Source organism: Dama dama, chromosome 22 (genome assembly GCF_033118175.1).
Source record: "Dama dama isolate Ldn47 chromosome 22, ASM3311817v1, whole genome shotgun sequence".
Classification (NCBI taxonomy): Eukaryota; Metazoa; Chordata; class Mammalia; order Artiodactyla; family Cervidae; genus Dama; species Dama dama.
The window spans coordinates 406,823-431,609 of NC_083702.1; the positions used below are offsets into that span (position 1 = coordinate 406,823).

At 56.0% G+C, this 24,787-nt stretch overlaps 1 protein-coding gene across 3 annotated transcripts in view; it reads right to left on the reverse strand.

Annotated features, from left to right (window-relative positions):
- The window catches only part of SHANK3 (SH3 and multiple ankyrin repeat domains 3), a 49,911-nt gene that overhangs the window by 24,246 nt on the left and 878 nt on the right, over nt 1-24,787 (reverse strand). For all 3 annotated transcript variants that reach the window (XM_061124215.1, XM_061124213.1, XM_061124216.1), the window contains exons 3-17: nt 24,013-24,084; nt 21,941-22,049; nt 21,714-21,865; nt 21,454-21,621; nt 21,249-21,365; nt 20,808-20,885; nt 20,165-20,231; nt 14,248-14,518; nt 10,917-11,119; nt 9,747-9,860; nt 4,671-4,746; nt 4,348-4,430; nt 3,803-3,927; nt 3,570-3,702; nt 2,607-2,687 (exon numbers count right to left, since the gene is read on the reverse strand). In XM_061124215.1, coding sequence (XP_060980198.1) covers nt 2,607-2,687; nt 3,570-3,702; nt 3,803-3,927; nt 4,348-4,430; nt 4,671-4,746; nt 9,747-9,860; nt 10,917-11,119; nt 14,248-14,518; nt 20,165-20,231; nt 20,808-20,885; nt 21,249-21,365; nt 21,454-21,621; nt 21,714-21,865; nt 21,941-22,049; nt 24,013-24,084 — 1,849 coding nt within the window. The remainder of the gene's footprint in view (nt 1-2,606; nt 2,688-3,569; nt 3,703-3,802; nt 3,928-4,347; nt 4,431-4,670; nt 4,747-9,746; nt 9,861-10,916; nt 11,120-14,247; nt 14,519-20,164; nt 20,232-20,807; nt 20,886-21,248; nt 21,366-21,453; nt 21,622-21,713; nt 21,866-21,940; nt 22,050-24,012; nt 24,085-24,787) is intronic.

Sequence of the window (24,787 nt, forward strand, 5' to 3'; positions counted from 1 at the left end):
GTTAAAACTGCGACCCCTCACTCAGCAGTGTGCATGGAGGCTCTGTGCGCAGCTGTCCCTTCCCCTTCCCCAGACTCTGTTCAGGAAAAGCTGGTGGAAGGATGCTGACCTCAGGCCACAAGAGTGAGCCCCTTCCCTCTGGAAGACGGGTCTACGGAGCCACCCTGTCAGAAGGCAGCAGAGGAAACACCCAGACCAGAGAGGAAGGAGGCTCTTCTTCCACGCACTGGTCTCTGCAGACAGCAGCAGCCCAGAAAGCAAAAGACAGTTCTTCTGTTTCAGCAGGGCAGAGTCCCTGAGTCCCTGGATGATAGACCTCAGGCTGTCTAAGCACCTCTTTGTGCAAAGCGGGGAGGGTCCCTTCTGAACATCCAGCTGACCAGGGCCTCTGGCAGGAGACTTCTGGGAACCACCCACCAAAGCCTAGTGTGGGGTCTAGCCAGATCCACTGCTGACTGGCATTGGTTTATTGATCAGTTTGGAGCCTCAAACAGTGTGATGGATCAGCTCCCGATGACTAGTCTCAGATCCTGTGACCCTGGGGCCCAGAGTCCGCCCACTTCTCTCCCTTACTCTTGAGTGAGTTTACTGGACACAGAATTCCAGGTGGAAAAGCATTTTGACTCAAGACTTTGAAGTTACTGTTCCACTGTCTTCCAGAATCTGCTGTTGCTGACGATGACTCTGCTGTCAGCCTGACCCGTGTTCCTTTCTAAGTCATCATTCTCTGGCAGTTAAGATTTTCCCTTTCATCTATGGTGCTGTGAACTTTTACTACCAGAACTTGTCACTTCACTGCTTCAGACTTAGACTCCTGCAAACTGGAGTCTCATATCCTTGTTCGATTTTAGAAAATTCTTAGTCATTTACTCTTCAAATATTGCCTCTTCCTCAATGTTTTTACCCTTTCCCTCTGGGACTTTATTTAGGCTGTCTGGTTTGTCCTCCATATCTCTTTTCTGCTTTTTGATAATTTTCATCTCCTTATCTTTCTGTGCTGAATTTTGGGTAATCTCAGATTTATCATTTAATTCAGTTTAAATTTAATTTAGTTTCTTCCTTCGAGCAGGTCAGTATACTTGTTCTCAAGCATGGATTTTTAAAATCTCAGTGGCTAAACTTTGTTTCAGTAGCAGTTCTTTAGGAATCCTCTTAAAATCTGCTTATTTTTCTCACTGTCCTATTCTTGCCTTATGAGTTCTGTTGAATTTGGTGTTTAAACAACTTGAATTGTCTCTTTCACATTATTCTATGATTCCTAGTTTTTCTGATGCTAATTCCAGTTTGGGGCTTGGTTTTAGCTTTTCCACATCTCTTGGGTTTTGTAGGGGCATCCCTTGCCCTCGGGATCTGTATCTGTCCCAAGACCTCATGGATTATGGAAGCATCAGCTTCCTCTCACACTCTTAGCTCTGATTTCTCTCTTCATTTTTGAGAACTGGGAAAATTCCTCTCCCCTTCATTTTGAGTTGGCTATGTATTTTTAAAGTTTTGCTTTATTCAGAATATTTAGGGAGAAGAAAGTCCTGACCACATCAGCTCAATCTATCTTGGTGGCCGTCCTCCACACTGAACTAAACTGCAGTCAAGAGTACCTGCTTGGAAGAGGGTGGCTCAGCAAAGGACTAGGGTCAGGGATCAGTCCATGAGGAAAGTTAGAAATAATTTTCGGGGACAGGTAAGGGCTCTTTCTATGGCTGGGGCAGAACCAAGCCTGAAACCAGGGCTGGGGCTCAGTTTAGAACCATGATCAAGCCCCTTCCTGTGCCCAGCACTGGGTCTCAGCTCATCTTAGGACCAGAGTGAGGGTCCTGCTATGGCTGGAACCAGACTAGGATTGAGTCCAGATTATAGAAGGATAGAGCATGTTAGCAGTCATGTATATTGGAACATGCGATGATGAAGATATTCATGGCCATATAAGTCAGGGCATGACCATTATTAACTGTCCATATGTCAGGACATGGTCATGTATTATCTGAACATGCCAATGATGAGGCTACTGATGGTCATCCTGGGACTGTGGCCCCCACACGCCTATCAAAGCCCCAACACACTCTTCTTTGCCTCCGGCCACTCATGAGGGCCTGTTCCATCATTGTACCAGCAATGTTCACGCGGCCCTGTGAGGTCAGCAGCTCACTGTAATTACCCTGCTTAGCGAATGCATAAGTAGGTGCTAAGAGGGTTAGGGAGGCACAGACAGACCACACATTTAGCTCCTGGAGCAAAGCTCAGGGCCCCCTTCTCACTTGGATGAAATGAAGGAGCAAAGTCACACTGGAGGCGTGGGAGACCAGGGGCGGCACATGCACATGCAGGCAAACACAGTGGCGGCCAGGCCCTGCCCCCCTGCCCCCAGACCTGGGCACCCCACTGTCCGTCTCCAGGCCTGTCACCCTGCCCCTCGGCCCCCAGTCCAGCCACACACCACCTCCCTCTTCAGCCCAATTCCCCAAGCACTCCAGCACCCACGCATTTACCTCTGACCTATTCATACATCCGTCTGTCCATCCGTCCTCCCTTCTGTCTCTGCCTGAGTTTGGCCAGCTCCCCCCCGGCCCCCCACCCTGGGCTATCTGCCTTCCACCTGCCCTGCCACTCACCAAGCTCCTCAAGCTCTGCTGTCATGGACTTGGAGCGCAGGGTCAGCGTTGTGCTGGGGGCTCTCTTAGGGGGCGGAGGGGCTGCAAAGAAGAGGGAGGCCTTGGACCTCCTGTCTAGCAGCAGGCAGCGTGGCGCGGCCAGGTGCAGGTGCCACCTGCGCTCCACCGCCTGGATCTCCTCGTACTCCCGGGAGGACGAGTCACACTGAGCCAGGATCTTGTTGAGGCTGCGGCTGGATGCAAACTTCTTCATGGTGCTGGGGGCTCGGCGGGGCTGAAGGTCAGGCTGGGCCAGGGCCACTGGGGCCTCAGGAGGCAGTCAGGGCCCCAGGGAGCTCACAGGCCGGCCAGCCCCGGCCCGGGACCCAGGCTGCAGTTTCAAGGGCTGAGCAGGGGACCCCAGAGCCATGGGGTGGGGGTTGGGAGGGGTCTCCCGCGAGCCGGGCTTCTGCCGCTCCAGGGCTCCCCCAGGCCCCGGAGGCCACTGCCCCTCAGGGGGCCGGGGTGTGGGCAGCCAGGCCAGGGCCTGGGCAGGGGCGGCGGGCGGCACAGCCCGGGCGGCGCCGGCGCGGGGAGAAGACGCTTTTCCTGTTCCCGCAGGTGCCGCCTCCCCCTTCCCTCCGACAATAAGCGGCGGCGGCAGCGTCAACCTCACAGTTGCCATGGCAACCCCGGCCTCCAGGCAGCTGCTGGCAGCGTTAGGAAGGAGGGCTCTTCCATGCCAGGGGCTGGGGGGCACCGGGAAGGATGGGGCAGGGATCTCAGGAGGGCAACCTGGGGTCAGGGGTCAGAAGCTGGGACAGGGCTGGCCGTCTGACATCAGGGATGTGCGCCCAGGCCACGCACGTGGGTGTTCGCCTAGGTTCAGGCCCCTGAGGTCAGCAGCCTTGGCTGAGGAGAGGAGCATAGGCCCGGGATCAAAGGTCTAAGGTCAGGGGACAGAAGCGGAACCCCAGCACTCACCTCTGCGTCGAGCCCCGTCCTCTTCTGGCTTCCTTGTCACTGACACCACCTTCATGACGAGGCGGTTCCCGCCCTGGCGGATCAGAGCCACCACCTGCTTGTGTCCGACTTTCACCACGTTCACGCCATTCACCTGGAACAGTCAGGGCCAGGGCAGGGAGGGGGAGTCCAGTGAGGCCTCTTGGGCTTGGAGGCCAGTACCCACGGGGCGCTCGTGGAAGGCCCAGCCTCACCTCGATGAGGAAGTCTCCCGTGCGCAGCCCTGCCCTCCAGGCCACGCCCTCCACATCCACAGACTCGAGGTATTGGAGCGCAGGGAAGGCCGGCGTGGGCGTGAACTCCTCGATGGGAGTCTCTGCTGTGGGACGGGGCGGGGGCGGTCAACGCTGGCGCCGCCAGGGCGGTCCAAGGGGAGGCGGCGGCAACACAGCAACCTCCCGTGGACGGCCTGGGCCGGAGGGCCGCAGACAGGGCTGCCCAGGGCAAGAAGAGCTGGCCCAGCAATCCCGGACGCACCCCTCTGAGAGGCCCACCCCACACCCCACCAGAAAGGCCCCTACTCCATTAGACACACTCAACAGAGGCCCCGAAAATCAGGGAGGGAACAGAACTGCTGCCTCCTACCAACATCCCAAACCCAGAACAGAGAGTCACGGCAGGGAGACAGGAAGGGAGCGGGCAGTGGAAGGGGGGCAGGGGCCAGGCAGGAGGCAAGCAGAGGGGCAGGGGCCCCGCTCCAAGGACACCCTCGCCAGTGGGACACCCCCCTCGTCATTACCTTTGGCCCCCCGGAGCACAAAACCAAAGCCTTCGTGGTCCCGTTTCTGCAGGACAGCCACCTTGTCGTCAATGACATAGTCGCTGATGAAGGAAAATGGAGAGGTGAGAAGAACCCTGCCGAAAGCACTCGGATCAGGCTGACCCCACACGTGCCCCAGACAGGGTCCGTGGGCAGCGCCTGCTCTGGGAGTCGTCCCTGCACTGACGGGGGAGGCAGCAGACGCGTGGGTTGGGCACCACCCCTCCCCGCTGACTGCTCCCCCCCGGGGCCTCCCCCACATCTGACTCCATCGCCCGCCTGCCCACCCGCCCCTTCTGTACCTGTGTGCAGAGAGGCTGTCGTAGGAGCCCACCGTGTAGTGGCGGAAAAGTCGTTTTGTCCGGTCCTCCCGGGTTTCTGAGGGGAGGTTGAGGAATTGACGGAGGGTCTCATCCTCCAACTGGCCTGAAACCCCCCTCACCTGTGCGGGCCACCAGCCTCTGCCCACACACATGCCCCTGGCCTGGCTGTGCCCACATGGAAATAGGGGTCCAAATCCTGGGGTACTGGGCCCTGCGGTCCTAAGGTAAGAAGGCTGAGGGGACCATGCAGGAAAGGGTCCAGGGTCCAGAAGAGGCAAGGGCTGTGGCTCACCCTTCTCCTGAGTGGCTGCACAGAGCAGGCCAGACAAGGCCAGGGCAACTACAGAGAGAGCCAACAAGCCCCAAAGCTCAGGGCAGAGAAGGTGAGCACGCGCACGTGTGTGGCCTGGAGCCGTGTCCAAGCGCTGCGTTCAAACTGGCATGTGTCTGTGTGACCCGCAGTCACGTGCAGGTGTGCTCAGACACGTGACTGTGCGTGTGCAGTCTGTGTGTGCAAGTGTCACACTGCCTGCTCTTACGCTCTGGCATGCAGGCAGCCTTGTGTCTTAGTGTGTCCCTCACCACAGGGGTGCTCACTCTCACGGGGCTTTTGCTCCAGATCATTTCTCTGAGTGGGCAGGGAGGGGTCCAGGTTTGGGGGGCAGGTCCCCCTGCCTGCTCTCACTGCCTCCCACAGAGCTTTACCCCATCATGCTCTCCCTGCAGAGCTGGCCAGCTACCTGCTACCCTACCTCGGCCTTGCTGACGTCCTGCAAGCCAGCAGGTCCCAGTCCACACCTCTAGTCACAACCTCTCTGCTCCAGACTGACTTCTCCCACGGCCTGTGCGCTGGACTCTCCAGCACCCTTGCACGCACTCCTTCCTCCAGCTTCCCAGGACCTCTGCTCCAGCTCTCCAGCTCCACCACCACCTCAGATTTCATCCCTCAGCTCCTCCTTCCCTCTCTACCAGCTTAGCATTTCTCAAGAGTAACTTATTCATTAAAGAACTATGTACTGAGCTCCTACTATGTGCCAGGCTCTGCGAATACAGCAGAGAACAGAAAGAAGCCTCTACCCTGCGCAGCTTACAGTCTAAACTGTACAGCTGAAGAGACAGAGGAGGCACACACAGAACATGTCGAACGCTGGCGAGCAGTGAGAAAAAGCAAGCAGATGGGGACACGGCAGCTCTAGGTGGTCACGTGAAGGCCTCACCATGAAGGGAGAGTTGAACAAAGCAAAGAGGGCATAAGGGAGTATCTCCTTACGTGGGCAAAGGGCCTCCTAGGGGTGGGGGTGTTCGGGGCAGAGTCACATGGCAGGTGCCAGCTCGGGGCTTTCAGGGAACAGTGAGCAGCCTGGGTGGCTGGGGCAGAGGAATAAGAGACAGCAGTGGGGAAGGAGAGCCGAGAGGGAACCTATGGTTCTGACAGCTGGTCTCCTCCACTGACTGTGAGCTCCCTGCAGGCAAGAACTATGCCACGTTTCTCTCTGTGGTCCTAGCACCAAGCGTGGCACCCGGTGCATGACAGGTGTTCTGAGTGCTAACTGGGAGGGCAAAGCGGTAGACAACTGACTGGCTGGCTGGTGGATGGCTGGACGGAACAAGGGACAGACAGAAGGATGGGTCAAACGGTAAATGCATATATAAGTGGATGGAGGGAGAGAGAGCGGGGTGGGGGCTTGCTGGGGGGTTGCTGGATGAGTAGGTGGACGACAGGATGGGTGGGTGAGTCAAAGGACAGAAGGAGCAGTGGCTGGAGAGGAAGAAGCGCTCCCATTACCGTCAGAAGACAGACATCGGGAAAAGCACTGATCTGGATTTCAGAACCCACAGATGTCGGGAAAAGCACTGATCTGGATTTCAGAACCCACAGATGTTGGGGAAAGCACAGATCTGGATTTCAGCACCCTTCCGCTAACTTGTGTGATTCTCTGCACATTGACAGTCCCTTTTGGCCCTCTCCTCACAGAGCAGGAAGATTCCCCTTGGAAGCCCCCTCCGGTCTGACGGCCTGTGGTTTTATCTCACTGGCACCCTCCCAAGTGCTCTAGTCTCTCTCCCCTCTGCAGCACGCCTGCTCCCACCACCCTGCTGTCCCCAGGCCTCGCCCGGCTCTGGTAGGGCCCAGACCACTCTCCCCTCCACCACACCGTTCTCCACACTGACCCAACTCTAGAAATGCTCACAGTGCCTGCCTGCAGAAGAACCGCCCCCACCCCCCAAAAAATAGAACCTCTGCAGATCACTGGCCTCCTATTTTTATATTTATTGACCAAACACAGTATATTTATTACATAACACAAACTCATTTTCCAGTTTTATTAATCAGACACGTAAAAGCCAGCTAAAATGAAAACACAGAGCATGGTCTCCCAAGTACTGGAAGGAAAGGGGGGAGGAGGGAGGAACCAGCGATGTCCCACACCAGCCTCCAGAACACCCAGGGCCGCCCCACCCTACCCCACCAGCTCACCCTCCCTGCCTGCACCTGCTCCCTTCACCCAGATGGGCACCGTGGGAGCCATGCTCTGCTGACCATGGGTGTCGCCTGGCCCACACGTGTTGGCAGTGTCCTCTCCTTGGCCTCTAAGTCCCTGCTCCAGTCTCAGAAACAGATCCTTCTTTGGATCTGGGCCTGTTGGAAGCAGGTTTGTGTTCCTGGGCCGCCCTCTCACCTCTGGCAGAACTCAGCCCTTGGGTCCCAGACCAGAGACTCTGTCCAGAGCAGCTGGGCCAGGCCTGCAGATGAGGACAGAGGTGATTCCCACCCACCAGCAGGCAGCCTGGCAGGCCTGTCTCCCTGCCAACCTAAGAAACGCTCCCACCTACCCAGTACCTTCTGATATGTTCAGATTGCAAAGCCCAGAGCCCCAGCCCTCCTCCAGGGGCCCCATGATTGCCCAGAGGCCTAGAGCCCCCTCAGCAGGTTATTCTGTGTCCTCTCCCTTCTCCATGAGCCTGGCCCAGCCCTGCCCTCCCCGGCTCCACTTCCTTGCTTTGTCCTGCCTGGACCATCACCTAACCCTAAATGAACGGCACAATCAGGACAGCAACCCCCTCCCCCAGACTCCTCCTCCTGTGACACCGCCACGAACTAATGCTCCTGGTCCCAGGACCCCTGACTCCAGCCCCACCCCTGCCCCGTCCAGGTTTACTCACACCAGAGCCCGTCAAGTGTGGCGGTTACAGCACAGACCCGGCAGCCCGCTGCCTACCCTGCAAACAAGACTCTGCTCCTCGGACTGTGGAACCCATCCTCTTAGAGATAGACTAACAACAACTGTCCCCACCTCCCAGGCCTGCTGGGACGAGTCAGTGATTTCTTAAATGTAAAAGAGCGAAAAACCAAGCCAGGCCTCCTGACGCTGCTCGGAGCACACTGGGTGCCAGCGCGTGCAGATGCGGCTGGCCACACTCTGGCCCACAGGCTCTGCCTCACCCCGTCGGCTGACCACCCGGTGGGCCCCAGCCACCCTTCAAGGCTCAGTTCAAACAACCCCTCTGCTTGAAAGCCCTCTCTGACTCCTTCAGCCAAATCAGGGAACCTCCCTGGGCTCACGCCATCATAGCCACACGACATGCCTGCTGGAGCGGGGCGCACACCTGCTCCTCACTCGGCGCAGAGCCAGCCCGTGATCCCAGCTCCCAACACAGCATCCAGCACATGCCGAGCACCTAAGAAACGCTAGCTGTTCTCAAATTCTGAGTCCAGTCCAGACCTCTCTCCCTTCCTCCCCAGCTTTAGACTCAGCTCCAGCTGCTCCTGGACCCACACAGCTCTCAAACCAGAACCTTCATTCCCCACCTTATGGGGGAGCAGAGGGCTCCTCCCTAGGCAGGTCTGGAGGCTTCCTCCCCCCTCTCCTATCCAGTTGGCACCAGCGCCCAAACTGCTGAAATCATTTTCCACCTCAACACACCACCCCACCTGCCCACCTGGGCAGACTAGAAGGGGTCATGTCCCTTCCAGGCTCCTAGCCACAAGGAGAGCCAGCAGGGCAAGGTGGTGAGCAGCCAAGGATGACAGTAAAGGATCCCGCCCAGGAGTGGATCAGCGGCCACGTTCCACCCAGGGCAGAGGCCCAGGCCACATGGGGTGGGCTGCCCTGGGGAAATTCTCAAGTCAGGATAAGGAAGCATGGCAACACTGGGTCTGAGCCCCTCGTGTGCAGAAAGATAGATGTGTGCACCCTGGGTCCAGACACACCATTAGTGACCACCACGAGCCACCACTCAGGAGGGGACTCCCTTGTCCCACTAGCTCTTGGGGCCAGAAATACCTATGGGTTGAGCAGCCTCCAGGGCTTGCAGTCAGCTCTGGCTGAGGTTTGAAAGGACCAGTCTCTCCTCTCTACTGGCAGGACCACCTCAGATCCCAGCACCCAGAGGGCTCCTTCCTGGAGGTACAGGTGACCAGCCAGGTCACATGGAGGCTGCTGACCAGCCCCAGGAGCCACGGCCCTTGCCCCCACATCCTCCCTGCCGGCTAAGGATGCAGTCATCCCCCACCTGCTGCCTTTAGACCATCCTGGCCCCAGGGCACCCATGACAGCCCCTCTGGGCCCAGCTGGCCTCGTTTCCTCTTGGCTGGCCCAGGCCTCCCTGCACTGCCCACTTGGACAATCTGTCCACTTTGGAATGACGCCTCTTTTCTCACACTGACCTCTTTACTTGCTTGCCAGCCACACAGCAGTCACACACTCCAAGTATCCAGCGTTGATGGAAGAACCTTGTCTAGGGAGGATTGTGGTCATGAGAGCCACATGGGGGATCCCAGACTGGTGCACATTCACACGAGTGCATTCTGTGGGCATGTCACAAGTGTCTCCACAGCTGTCCAGGGTCCAGATGTACACGTGTGTGTTGGTAAGTGTGGGGTATGTGGCATGTCTGTCATGTACATGAGTTTGCATCTACTTCTGTGTGTTTGAATTTGTTCTAGTCTTTTCTCTGTGAATATAAAGTGGATGTGCCTCCAAGCAAGAGCAATGGGAAGCTGGAAGAAGAGGTACCCTCAGGAGCCATCCAGGGGAAGCAGGGGTCACTCACCGTGCCGGGTGTCATACTGTCTCATCTGCACCTCCTCCACGCAGTCAGCCGGGAACCAGCCCGTGCGGCCTTTCACGGTCCCCTCCCAAAAACCGCCCTCCCCAATGCTGAGCACTGGGGGGACAGAAGCCAGACAGGCTGTCAGGGCAGAGGGGCGCAGCCAGAGCCCACCTGGCCGCCCTCCGCCCCCGACCACCATCTCCACTATCACCACCCAACCTTCACCTCTCTCTCTCTTCCCTTCCCTCCTTTCATCCGCCTGGCTTTTTCCCTGGGAAAATTTTGGGATCCACACGGAAGAGAGAAAAGAACAGATGGGCACAGCACAGGATGGGCATGTGAGGGACAAAGAGATGCACAGATGGACACACTCGAGGGGGGACAGGAGGCAGAGGCAGGGGCCACAGTCCTGCTTCTGCCCGCTCTCCTCCCTGCTTTTGAACCAGTTCTCATCCTTGCTCTGGTACCTATCCCAGGGGTCACTGCCAAGAGCTGAGGGTCACTGTGCTGTGGCCAGGAGATTGGGCCCCATGATGGACCATGGAGAGCTGACCAACACAACTGCTTCTCCCTCAGGCTCCCTGGACAGAGGGCACTCATGAGGGGAGGACCCCAGTGATAACGGAGACCCCGTAATGGGAGGAGCTTGTCACAGCACAGGATCCCCTCATTACAGGCACCCACATGACTGTCAGAGATACCCCTTAGAATGGCAGAGAATTCCACACATCACAAGCGTTTCCAATGAAGCAAGTCCCAGAAGTGACACAGGAACCCCATAATTCAAGGAAGCTCTGTAACAGGATAGGGTCCTACGAACATGAGAACCCCAACACCACCAGCCCCCAGAACGACACAGAAACACCCCCATGAGAAGAGGCGCCCCTGTGGTGACATTTTGGGGAGCCCAAGATGACAGAGGATGGAGAGAAACCCACATGACAGAAGCCCCGGAAAGACAAACAGCCCTCCCTTCACAGTGACACAAGGGATCCCCAGTGGCACAGACATCCCATAATGACCGCGGCGGCTCAGAGTTCCCAGGGACACCCCTGATGACAGACCCTCCACGGTCGCCGAGAAGCGGGGCGGGCGCCCAGAGTGGCGCCCGCGAACCCCAGGAGGCCCGGCGCCGCGCCCCCCGCGACCCCGCCCCCCGCGCCCCCTCACCCTTCACGGCCTCGCCGCGGTGCAGCGGGATCTCGCCCTCGCCCTGCGGGCTGTGCGCCTTCACGGCGATGAACTTGCGGCCGGGGACTGCGCTGTAAAGTTTCCGCTTCGGGCCCCGGGGCGGCGGCGCGGGGGGCGCGGGGGGCGCCGGGCCGGGGCCGGGCGCGGGGCCGGGGCCGCCCGGGCCGCCGGGCCCGCTCGGGCTGTAGACGAACACGTAGGTGACGGACGCGATGCCGGGGGGCAGCGGGCACGCGAAGCCGGCGCCCGGGGCCTCCATGGCGCGCGGCCCGGCCCCGCCGCCGGCCTCACCGCAGCCGCCGCCGCAGCGCCCGCCGCCCGCCGCCCGCCGCCGCCCGCCCGCCCGCCGGGGGCCCGGCCCGGGGCCGCTCCATGGGCCGCGCCGCCGCGCCCGGCCCGCTCCCGCCAGCGCACGAGCCGCGCCCGCTCAGGGCTCCGGGGCCGCGGGGCTGCGCTCCCGGGCGCGCCGGGCTCGCTCCATGCCGCGGCCGCTCCGCGCGCCCCGCCTCCTCCGCGGCCCGGCTCCTCCCTCTGCGGGCGGCGGGCCGGGCTCCCTCCTCTCCCCCTGCGGCCCGGTCGCCGCGGCCCGGACACGGGAGAGGCCACCGGGCCGAGGAGGACTACTGTGCGCGGAGGAGAAGGCTGGGGAGGGGTCGGTCCGACGGAGGAGCGCCGGGAAACCGGGAGGCGAGGCCGGCCAGGAGAGGAAGTCCGAAAGGGCTTCGGACTGGAGAAGAGCGTCTCAGAAACGGTTCAGGGTTCGCCTAGCCTCCAGGAGGGGCTCCCCCGGCGGGTCCGCGCCCCCTGCCCCAGCCCCCCACCCCCGCCTCCAGTTAGGGCCTTGGCCACCTCACACTGTGACCGCCGCGTATGCTGGGCGCCCGAATCCCCCTCTGGACCTGGGTCCTCTCCTCCCGGACATCCGCCTCGGATGCTCATGCCCTCTCCACGCTGACCGCCTGGGCACCAAGCCCGAGGCCTCAGTCCTCAGCCTTTGCCTACTCAGAGGCCTGCACCGTCTCCCTAGCACCTGGGCGGACCACGTCCACAGTCTTCGCCAATAGCCAGGCTCTCGGAGGCGAGAATTAGCTGCACTTCAGTAATACGTTGGTGCCTTCCTTTCTCTGCCCTGGCCGTTCCCAGCACCTCAACTATCCCAGTCCTGCTCCTCTGGCCAACTGTGAAGTTACCCCTCAGCTTCGAACACAGCCTTCTCTGCCCTGCTCTGTGATGCGGGTGGGGACTCTGATATTTCAGGCCAGGCTTTGCCAAGAGGGGGCGCCACCTCCCCCCACCTCTATGCCACCCCCACCGACAGCAGCTCCAACTCAAGACACTTCCTCTCCTGCAACCAAAGGTGATCTCCCACTGAGGCCCTCTCCCTCCAGAGTGCGCCAAACTTCCTCAGCCCCCTCCTGGCCGCTCACTGGGAGGCTCCCTTACCTGGATCACTCCCCACTTAACTGCTTCTGAGCCCTGGGCCCCAGCTGTCCCTGTCCTGAGACTTTTAGAACTCCCTGCTATTAGCCCCCACCACAGCTGGCACCCTGCTGCTGCTGCTGCTGCTAAGTCGCTCCAGTCGCTTCCGACTCTGTGCAACCCCATAGACTCTGTGCAACCCCATAGACGGCAGCCCACGAGGCTCCCCCATCCCTGGGATTCTCCAGGCAAGAACCCTGGAGTGGGTTGCCATTGCCTTCTCCGAGTTGGCACCCTAGGCACCTACTAAATGTTTGTTGAAAAAGAGAGTAATAAAAATTCTATTCTCCCCACAGAGCAGTGAGCTGGAGCCCCACCCAGAGCAAGTCTTAGTTTGTGTTTGCTAAAAGGATGAGTGAATATACAAAAACCAAATGAAAGCAGAGCTTCCACACAGCTCCAACTCAGGAGTAGCCTCTGCGGAAGTGAAACATAGCAGTTTGTTCTTTTAGCCACAGGGCTATGCAAAATTTGGGGGGAGAATTGAAGTGATTCGGGGCAGGGCAAATAGCCTTGCAGTCTGGGTAGGGACACAGAAAGACAGAGAAGACATCACAGGTCAAGACTGTATGAGCAGGGACAACAGCAGAGGAAGAAGTGGCTTTTATAAGCTCCTGTTGCAACCCAAGCCCTCTGCTGAATGCTCACACTTAGCAAGTTTGGGAATGAGGTCTACCTGGGGGCAAGTTAAGCTGCTTCCTAGCTGTGTGGCCTTGGCCAAGTCATTTACCCCACCTGAGTGTTAGGACCCTCATCTGTAAAATAGAGCACAGCCTCATACACGGTCAAGGTTAAGTGAGATGATACACACTATACTGTTCAGCCCAGCTGTCATTGTGAAAACAAAGTGCTATTTATGTAACTCTTCCATTCAACATGTCTCTGGAGCACCTTGTATGTGACTGGCTCAGGAGCAACTGCAGGAAACAAGAGAGACAGCTCCTGCCTTGAAGGTGTGGGGAGGAGAGAGGCCTTCATCAGCAATGCTGGCTTGTGCTGTGGGCCAGGGGTCCAAGTAGGGAGCCTTCACTGCCAGGCTCCAGAAGTCTTCCCAAAGGAAATGTTTTGGGTAGGACCAGTCATGCCTAAATGATGAGAAACCCAGGCACAGAGTGGCTGGCTAATGTGCCCAAGGCCACACAGGCAGTGGATGCAAGGAGTGCACTGGACTCCGACCGTCTGTCTGCAGAGCCAGTAACCACCTTTCACTCCCACTGCTCGGCTCAGTAGGGTTCCAGCCCAAGAGTCTAGTGGGGCTCCAGCCCAAGAGTCTAGTGGGGCTCCTGCCCAGGCTTTTTGTTATAAGTTCTGGGAATGACAAGTCCTTGGTTCTCAGCATCCCAGCACTCACGGTGAAGGGTAAAGAGAAGAACCATGGAGACCTGTGGTTATACAGGGCCAGAGGGGTTGGGAAAACACCAAGACTCTCCTTTGGGAACAGGGTTGGGGTCCACCTATGGATTTGGAGCCCTCATGGAGAGGACGCGCCAGCCCCTAACCTCTTAGCACAGCTCACCCAGCCCTGCCTCATCCCAGCCCTCGTCCTCCTCCCTGGCATGGCACGAACCTTTCTAAACCATAGGTCTGGCCAGACCCTCTCCTCCCAGCATCCTCCCGCAGCTGTCCACTGCCCTCAGCACAAGTCTGACTCCAGAGCTCAGTGTGGGGGAGCCTGCCCCAGGCCAGGGGACCTCACCGTTTTCCCTTTCCCACCCGGGGAGGCCCCCACCCAAACCTCAGCTCAACCCTGCAGAGCCACACCAGCAGGCCTGTCCCTGCCACTCGCCCGCCCCGTGCTGGCTCTTCCTGGGTCAGGCCCGCCTCCTCCTACCTGATCTTGCTCTGGCTGCCCCTGCCTGTGGCAGGGCTGCCGTCATTCTGCTGGTCCCCATCCCGGTCCCGGTCTTTCTCCTCCTGCAGTCGCTGGAGCAGCAGCTGGTGGGGGAGGCTTCGCAGTGAAGGTCCAGGAGAAGCTGCCGGCTGCACCTCGCCCTTCAGGTTGATGTCACTGGCTGAGCGCTGCAGGGGCCGAGGCGAGGCCAGGGCGCTCGGGCCGGCCAGCCGCCGCCGCTTCGCGTAGCTGGGGGTTTCCCTGAATGGCACTGGGGTGGGGGGGAGGGGGAACAGGTGAGACTCTGGGCGGCCAGATTAGGGAAACAACTTGTCCTGTTTTGCCTGGTATTTCCAGATTTCAAAAGGAAAATCCTCTGTCCCAGGGACTGCCTCAGTCTCAGGCAAAACAGGTCAGTTGATCACCCTATGGCTGAAGCTGGGATGGGCGGGAGAGGACAGGGTCACAGACCGAGCTGCCTCTAACTCTAGCTTCAGAGGTAAAAGTCTGCCCTTCCTGTCAGACAGATGAGGTCTCGGGACTGCTTAGATCTGCTCTTGGAACTGCCCATCTCACAGGCTTCCAGAGAGACAAAAAACCGGCCACACGTGACAAATCTCACCAGACTACCACTGTATGGAACTATTTGCAGTTGACTATCACCAGAGAAACTGTAAAAGAGATATTCTAGACCAGGGGTTGGCAAACATCTGTAAAGAATAAGATAGTAAACATTTCAGACTTTGCAAGCCATTCAGTTTCTGTTGTAAGGACTCAGCCCAGCCACTGCAGTGTGAAAACAGTCTCAAATAATATATACGAGCAAATGGGTGTGGCTGAGTTCCAATAAAACTTTATTTAAATAGCAGATGGTGATTAAAACATGATCCAACTATATGCTTTTACAAAAGAGTCACCTTAGATCCAAAGACACAAGTAGGCTTAAAATAAAAGGATAAAAGAAAATATTTCATGTAAATAGTAACCAAAAGAGATCTACGTAGCTACATTAATATCAAACAAAATAGACTTAAAAAGTATTAAGAGAGACAGAGGACATTATATTTGATAAAAGTGTCAATTTGTCAACTAGATTAACAATTATTAACATATATATAACAAACAACAAAGCATCAAAATATATAGAAACAAACATTGATATATTTGGAGAAATAGACAGTTCTACAATAATATTTAAAACTTCAACACCCTGTTTTCAGTAATGGATAGAGCATCTAGAGAGAAGATCAGTAAGAATATAGAAGACTTGAACCAGTTAGACCTAACAGACATACACAGGACACTCCACAAAACAAACGCAGAATACACATTATTCTCAAGTGCACGTGAAACATTCTCCAGGATAGATCATTTGTGAGGTCACCAAAAAAGTCTCAATAAATTTAAAAAGACTGAAATTATACAAAAGTATATTCTGCAGAGACAATGGAATGAAGCTCAAAATAAATAGCAGGGGGAAAAAACCTGGAAAATTCCCAAATATGTGAAAACTTAAACACTCTTAAACAACCAATATGTCAAAATAGAAATCATAAGGAAAATTGAAAACATTTTGAGAAAATGAAAACAAAAATAGAACATACCAAAACTTATGAGATGCAGCAAAAGCGGTACTAAAAGGGAAATTTATAGCTGTAACACCTACATTAAAAAGGGAAGTCTCAAAAAAAAGGGAGGGGGAGGAACCTATTTAAAGAACTAGAAAAAGAGAAGCAGACCAAACCCAAAGGAAGGAAATAGTAAAGACTACATGAGATAAACAAAATAGAGATTAGAAATACACAGGGAATCAATGACACCAAAATTTGTTCCTTAAAAAATATCAATAAAATTGACAAACCTTTAACTAGACTAAGGAAAAACATTAGAGAAGAGGACACAAATAAATGAAAACAGGAATGAAAACTGAAGTGTTACTACCTGATGTTACACAATTAAAAAGGAATATAAGAGAATACTATGAATAATTGTATGCCAACAAATTAGATAAACTAGATAAGATGGACAAGTTTTTAGGAAAATGCAAATTACCAAAACTGACACAAGAAGAAATAGAAAATCTAAACAGACCTATAAAAAGCAAGGAGATTGGATCAGTAATCACAAATCTCCCAACAAAGAAAAGTCCAGCATCAGATGGCATCACTAATGAATTCTTCCAAACATTTAAAGAGGAATTAGCAAAATCCTTCTGAAATTCTTCTCAAAAAAATAGAAGAGGAAGGAACACTTTCTAATGTATTCTATGAGCAATTTAAAAATGATCAAAGAACTTGACATTTCTCCAAAGAAGATATACAAACATCCAATAAGCACATGAAAAGATGCATCAATAGCTGTTAAGAAAATGCAAATCAAAACCTCAATGAGATACCTCTTCACTTGGCCTAGAATGGCTATAATTTTTTTTTAAGGTAATAACAAGTATTGGTGAGGCTTTGAAGAATTTGGAACTATCATGCATTTCTGGTGGGAATGTAAAATGGTGAAAAACAATTTAGCAGTTCCTTGAAAAATTAAACATAGAATTATCATATGACACAGCAATTCTACTCTAAGTATGTCCCCAAAATAACTGAAAATAGTATTCAAACAAATACATTTCACACATGTCCATACAGCAATATTCACAATAGCCAATGGGTGGAAACCACATAAATGTCTACCAAAGGATGAATGGATAAACAAAATGTCACAGATACAAACAGTGGAGTATTATTCAGCCATAAAAAGTAATGAAGTAGTGATACATCCTGCAATATGGATTAAGTTGGAAAACATGCTTCAGTTTGTTGAAGGAAGCCAAATACCAAGCATCATTCCACTTACATGAAATATCCAGAATAGGTAAATCTATATAGACAGAAAGTATGTTAATGGTTGACAGCGGCTGAGGGAGAGCGGAATGTGGAATAATTGCTTAATATATACAGTTTCCATTTGCGATGATGAAAATGTTATGGAATTCAATAGAGTTGGTTGTGAATGTCTTAAATACCACTAAATTATTCAATTTAAAATAGTTAATTTTTTGTTACATGAATCTGATTTTAACTGAAATTTAAATCTTTGATTTTAAAGCCTCAATTAAAATAAACGACAGACAGAAGGCTGGATTTGGCCTGGGGGCATTGTTTGCCAAGCCCTGTTCTAGACTCCGGTATGCAGACCAGCAGCCTCACCTCCAGCTCCTTAGGAAATCTCAGGCTCCACCCAGACCCTCTGAGTCAGAATCTACATTTAACTAGATCCCTGGGTGACTCAAATGTACACTACAAAGTGAGAAGCACTTTCCTAGGGCACTCTTCAAAAGCACTCTGGGACAAGTCAGTGAGAAGTGTGCTTCAGAGTGTCCACAAGAGATGGGCGGAGGGCCTGAGGACACAGAGGCAGCGGTGGCTGCTCCCAGGCAGGGTCCCTCCTTCCTGCGGGTCAGTCCAGGGGTGGCAGGGGGGCTGCCAAGAGGCTTCCAGGTGGCCTGTCCCCTGAAGAGTGACGACAGGGCTCAGCCTACAAGATCCCTCCAGGTGGCTTCGTGCCGGAGGAAACGGAAGGATGGCTGGGCAGAGCCTCCCTGCTGCTCCTCCTCTGTGCACAGGTCCCACCTGGGTCCCCAAGCTGAGGTGAGACGTGACCACTGACTCCCGGAGGGGGCGTGTGCCGAGGGAGTGGGGGAGCAAGGGTAGCTCTCTGGGTCGCTCTGGTCTGAAGACAGGCTCTGCTATTAATCCCTCTGTGCCTGGGGTTTCCTCCTCTGTAAAAATGGACTAACAGCAATCACTCACTGGGGGCTTGTTGAGAGGGTTATCATAAATGCTCAGAATATACTCCCCTGTAACTCAGGCACATCTGGCTGTGTCATCTGAGTGTATGTGTGACTTCTGAGCAGGTAAGGGTGCATGGCCAGCAGAACTGATGCCAACAATGGGACTAAACGATGTGACCTCTCAGCTCAGCCACAAATGCCTGACCCCAGCCAGGTAAGCGCACCCTGGATCAGCCAGACAGAAGCTGATAATGGTGACCCCAGGAGCCCCGGCATCTCTGTCCAAAGATGAGGGGCAGCTGAGGCCTTCCTGACTCAGCCTGGACCACAGACAAGCCCCTACCCTCCATCCAACCAGCTGGACCAAGGCTACCTAGTCCAGACCCATGGAATCCAATACTGCATAAGGTCAGTGAGAGAAGGAGTAAAGAACCACAAAAGACTTTATTTTACCTAAGGAAACTGAGGCACAGAAGTCCCAAGCCACTTTCCCAAGGTGACATCACAAGCAGAAGATAGAGCCCCACACATCCAGAAACCAAGCTTGTCCCAGGCTGACGACCTCCTCCAAAACAAGCAGTAGCCCCAACCAGACCATAACTGGAGCCCCTGCTCTGCCTCTTACCCCAGTTCAGACCTCAGGCTTCACCACAGTTCTCTCCCAAGCAGAACCTGGACCGCAAGCCAGCACCATTTCATTGGCTCAATTACGTGCTCAACATGCATCATCTGCTACTGCTAGAGGGTACAGGGTCTGCCCACTGTCGCAGACCCCTGACCCTGCTTGGAAACAAGGGGCTCACAACCAAGCCTCACTGCCGGCAGGTCTGTTCAGGGGAGACTATATACGAAGATTCCTTAAACATGAACTTGACCTTATCCTAACCGTAGCCTACCATAACCTCACATTAGAACCAACAAGGACTCAGACCCTGGGACCAGCCTTAGCCCTTTGCTGTCCACTGTCACTTTAAACTTTGTAAAAATGGAGGCATCAGATACTGCAGTCCCAACAGAGAGGGAAGCCTGGGAGTCTGTTCCCAGGAGAGCTGTGGGGAGAAAGCCTTGTCTGCCCAGGACAGAGGGAGCAGAGACAGGGCTCGCTCAGTGGCCAGGTGGCTGGAAGGGGCAGCCTCTGGCCAGAAAATACTCTTTTCAGGAGGAGAGGCCCACCCCCAGCCACTGCACATGGGGAGGGGAGGCTCAGGATTTGCAGGACAGGTTCCTGGGCAGACCCACAGCCAACACTGCCCTGGGAGAGGGTGGCCCCTGAGGCCTGAGGTTCAGACTAGACAGCAGCTCCTGGGTTCCCTCTGCAGCACGTGCTGGGCCCCCCCGAAGCACTGGCTGCCGAGAGCTCAGAGCCCCTTGCCTGAGATGGCTGCCCCCTTCCCCACACGCATCCCTACCACTTCATTTTGATGTCTTCACACACGCATACAGGTGGTCTTGTCATGCAAGGAAGCTGGCTATGGGCCACTTAAACTGTTTTACGTTTCCAGCTGAAGTGAAATGCTGAGCGTCTGCGGTGGAGCTACACTGCCACATGTCCCCTGCTGGCCCTTCACACGACCTCACAGGAAAACAAACCTTGACCTAACTCTGCTCCTGCTTCCAACCTAAGTTGATCCCTAAATCCACAGTGGTAACAATTATGACTGAAGGCAGGAGGAGAAGGGGACGACAGAGGATGAGATGGTTGGATGGCATCACCGACTCCATGGACATGAGTTTGGGTAAACTCCGGGAGTTGGTGACGGACAGGGAGGCCTGGCGTGCTGCAGTCCATGGGGTCGCAAAGAGTCAGACACGACTGAGCGACTGAACTGAACAATTACGACCATACCCTTAATGCTGACCTGACTCTAACCGCGATCCACAGCCTTCACCTAACCGTGACCCTAACCTGACTCTGTCCACCTGCACAGGCCCTCCCCTCAGCACATTCCCTATGCCTGCAGAGCCCACTACTGGGACCACTGGGACCACTCCCAGTTGCACTGGGAGAATAGGAGGAAAAGGCTCCAGGTTAGGGGCTCCCCTGTAACAACCCCACTCACTCTTGCCCTAGTGGGCCCCGACAAACCCCACAAATCCACATCGGCAGGGCCCTCAGTGGGCAGAACTCACCAACGTCCGAATCTTTGTGGGTCTTGATGACCTCCGCGAGCTCAAAGTTCCCCGCTATGATGGCCACCTGGGTGGGGGGGGGGGCGGGGTGGAGGAGGGAGGCTCAGCAGCACAGACTCACCTCCCCTCAGCCCTGGGGGCTCCCTGAATGCCCGAGCAGGGCCGTCCTCAGTTGGGGGCCCCAGGCTCAGACCTTGGCCCCTGTCTCACCCACCACCCCAGTCTGTGTGGGACTGAGGGGTCTCCTGGGACACAAGACTCTCAGAGCTAAAGCTGGAACACACTGGCCACCCTGCCCATTCTCGGAATGGCCCCTCCACACACTTGGTCTCCCCACGTGACCTGTGAAGGCCCCTGAATGGACAGGCACAGCCCACACCTGTTCTCCCCTAGCCCCAGAGCCCTCTGACCCTCCTCTCTTCTCCCTGGAAGGGGGACCAAGGGAGCCATCCTCAGTGAGCACCCCTCATAAGAGCCGGGCACTGCCCTGGCTCACCCCCTTCCCCCACCTCACCCTGGGACGACCCTGGGCCCAGAGCTCCCTCACTGCTTTATAGGGAATAGACCAAGGTCCAGAAAGACCAAGCCACACAGAGATGGAGCGACGTGCCCCGGGGAGCCCCACGCTCCTGCATTCACGTACCTGGAAGGCTGTCTGGCTGTTGTAATTGCGGACGTCCTTGTTGGCTCCGCGGAAAAGCAGGACACGGGCACAGCTCTCCTGCGGGAAGATTGGAGGAGGGGTCATAGCTGGGTGACAACACATGCACACACAGGGCCCAGGGCTATGTGTTCAACACACACACGTGTAGCATAGGGAGGGCAGGTCAGGTGTAAGTGTGTAGGTCCTAGCTAGCACAGAGGGTCCACATGCATACAATGCACATGTGGTTGTTCAGAACACCCATGTGTGACACATGTGTTCAGGGAAACGATAGGCACACATAAACCTGCAAGGCCACAGCTCGCTGCAAGAGGCAGAACACGCAACTGTGGTGTGATACAAAAGTCAGACACGCACACACACGTAGTCACTGTACAGCGTCACCTGTGTGCACACACGTGTGCAAGCGTGCAGACCGACCTGGTTGTAGAGGGCGCAGATGTGCAGGGCTGTGTTCCCAGAGGCATTCTGAGCCCCCATGTCAGCTCCGTAGAACAGCAGGTGCTCCAGGTGCTGCACGTGCCCGAAGCGGCAGGCCTGGGGGAGGGGAGGTTACTGCTGGGCCCTGGACACAGCCCAGACCCCCAGGCCGAGCCTGGGGCCCTGCCCCCGTGCCCCCGCCTACCTGGTGGACTTCCTGCCAGCCGTTCTCGTCGGTGGTCCCCAGCTGAGCATGGTCGTGCAGGAGCAGCTCGCAGCAGAGGGCATCCCCCCCGCCCAGGGCGCTGTGGTACAAGGGCGTCAGACCGCGGCTGTCCTTGTAGTCCGGTGAGGCGCCCAGGTCCAGCAGGGTCTGAGGGCAAGAACCTCAGTATTCATGCCAGGCCAGCCTCTTTCCACGCCGGAGTCACACGACGCTCCAGCGAGGCCTGGGCCTGCACTGACCGTCAAGGCAGCCGCGTTCCGCTGGCGCGTGGCACAGTGCACGGCCGTGAGCCCGTCTCGCGTGCGGAAGTCCAGGTGAGCGCCGCCGTTCCTCAGCACCTTCAGCAGGTCGGTGGCGTCGTCCAACTGGGCGGCAAGGCTCAGCGGACACTCTAGGTGCAAGGGACAGGCGGAGGTCACAGTCCTGGCCATTCCTAGACCATGCCCCTCCCTGATCTGCTTCTCACCTCCTGAGTCAGGATCGTGGAAATTGGGGTCCAGCCCCTTGTCCAGCAGGCGGGCCACCTTGTCTGTGCTGTGCAGCTGGACGTATTCCATAAACTTCTTCAGGTTCGCCTGGAAGAGCCAGCCATCCTGATCAGCCCACACTTGACGACCATCATCTGACCATCACCCACGTCCCCCAGGGAACTACCACACCCCTCAGTCTGACCCGTCAGCCTCCACCATGACCTTCTCCCTTTCCCGTATTACCCTAACCTTGCACTCCCACTGTGGCCTCAATCCCAGCTCCACTGGATCCGCATGCTGCTCCAGATCCTTCCTCGCCCCCAAGCCCAGCTAAGTGAGTTCCCTCCCTCAGCTTCAGCCTCTGCCCTGGCTTCTCTTCCTGGCCCTGATGCCCCAACCTGTCCAGCCTGGAAAAGCCTGAAGCCACATGGGCAGGAGCCAGCCCGGGGCAGCCTGCACCTCCGCTCCCCAGGTAGCCTGCTCCTTCTCCAGTGCATCTTTCTCACGTGCTCACCCCACGACAGATTCCAGCTCCAGGGCCCTCTTCTCCTGCCAGGTGTCCCCTCCTGTGACGTGACTCTGACTGCTTTTCCTTCACTCACCCAGTTATGCATCAATTCACTCAGCAAAACCTCACTAAGCTCCCGCTGGTGCTACAGTGCTGCCTGCAGCAGGCAAGGTACCCTGGTCTGAGGTCCCAGGTACCCAGGCCCTCTAGAAACAAAACGCATCAGAAATAGGACAAGGTGCCGTGGGGACAGCTCCACGCGAGGGGGCACCCTCTGGCGGGTTAGGACAATGAGACAGGAGGAAGGATGTTCAAAGCTGAGAGGAAAGACCTTGGCCCCACCAGTGTGGGGGTGGGGGGGAGGGGGGCGGGGGGAGGCCTAATGTGGTGCTGGGGGGCGGTCAGAGGCCAGGCAGGCAGAAACACAGGACTGTGGCACGGAGTTGAAACTCATCCTAAAAACAAGTGAGACTCACTGAAGGTCAAGAGTCATTGGTGCCCTGCAGGTCACTGAGGTCAGCTTTGGAGGAGAGGTAACTATGGGAGGAATCCAGGTGATGGGTTATACCAAGACCAGCGAGGGAGTCTCTGCCTAGCCACAGAACCAAGGCAGCAGAGGAGTCTGGCACGGAGACTCCAGGGTCACAAGGGGGTCACTGGGGCACAGGGGTGAGTGCATAGATCCCTCTCTTAGGCCCCAGAGACTGTCAATGAAGTGTCCAGCAAGCAAATGTCCACTGGCCCACAGGAGCCTGGGGTGGGAACTCAGGGAGTCTGCCTATGGAAAGGGCCAGGGTACCCACCCTGCCCCTCCTACATTCAGAAAAGGCAGGAAGGTGCCCCCCAAAGAGCATGTGGGGTCAGACCCTCCTAGCAACAGTACCCAGGAGTAAAGACCCCACAGGTATGCCTAGGGGCTCAGAGTCAGAAGATCTGGGTTCAATCCCAACATCACTGGATGCAGAGCTGTAAGCAAGTCACTTAAATTCTCTGCGACTCAGTATCTTCATCTATGAAATGGGTTAATAATAGTCTGTCCCAGAAAAAAAAAATAACAAGATGCCTAATTTCAAGTGCCTAGCACTGGATGACCACTAAGTCCCGGATGCCCTGTTCTCCCCACCCCAACCCAGCTCCCCTCAACAACCACATCCGCTCACATAGCCCCCACAAAGACACTGTGCCCTACAGCACTCCACCCCTTAGCCAGGGACCCACCAGAGGGGTCAGTGAGAGTCTGACCTGAGTGGAACCCATCACCAGACCAACCACCCCAAAGTCATGGTGCCCAGAGTCTGCATCCGGCCCTCTAGCCGCCCCCAACACCCACGCTGGGTCCCTGATGACAGGAGAAAGCAGCCTGAGCCAAAGCTGGCCAGCCCAACCAAGCTGGAGTGGCCGTTCTGGGAAGGCCTCAAGAAGGGAATTTTTCAAGGACATTTTTGACATCACAAAATCCAGCTAAGGCTGAGCTAGGGGAGCATTGGCCATGGCGGGGAGGGGAATGGAGGGAGTGCAGAAGGTCACCTTGGAGTCCCCTCGCTGTGGCTGCCTCCTTACCTTTGTGTGAAGCTTTGCAAACTGCTTATCATCAATGAGGTTCTGGGCATAAACTCGCCTCTTGTATCGAAACTGCTCAGGTAAAGACAAGGCAGAAAAAGGCACCCACCTGGACTGAGTAAGTGAAAGCAGGCACAGAATGGAGTCCTGCCCACTGCTGTGTGGCCAGGGCCCCACTGCTCATCGCCCCCACAACAAAGCTCCTGCCGGCCGGCCTCACCAGCCCATGCACACACCATGGACACGACCTGCACCGAGGACAGGTGTGCTGCACGCCCAGCAGTCCCTCTGCCTGCTGCGCCCTTCCTATCTCACCCCCACCCCCAGGATTCCCTGGAAACCTCAGTACTGTTCCAAGACCAGGTTCCAGGCCTACCTTCCTAGACACCCCTCTCTGGACAGAACTGTGCCTACCTTCCTGTGCCACCAGGGAGGCCCAGTCAGCTGAGCTCAGAGACCATAACGCTTGTTCCAAAGCCCACTGCACTTGCCACCCCCACCTCCAAACTGAATCTGGCCCCCTTGCTCACAGGGTGCTCAACGGCTTTCACATCATGAACAGGTGAGCAAAGACGAAGACTTAGACTGTCCTTAGGAAAACTGCACGGGCGGTGGCAGGAAGACAAGACACAGATGTGCACACAGCCCGCGGCGGGCGTACTCCACGCGGCGCTCTGGGCAGTCACGCCCGCTCACACCCCGTCGCACGTGCTGCTAACCGCGCGCCTGCACGCGGCTCACTCCTCACTCGCCCCGCATACACTGACTCCGCGCG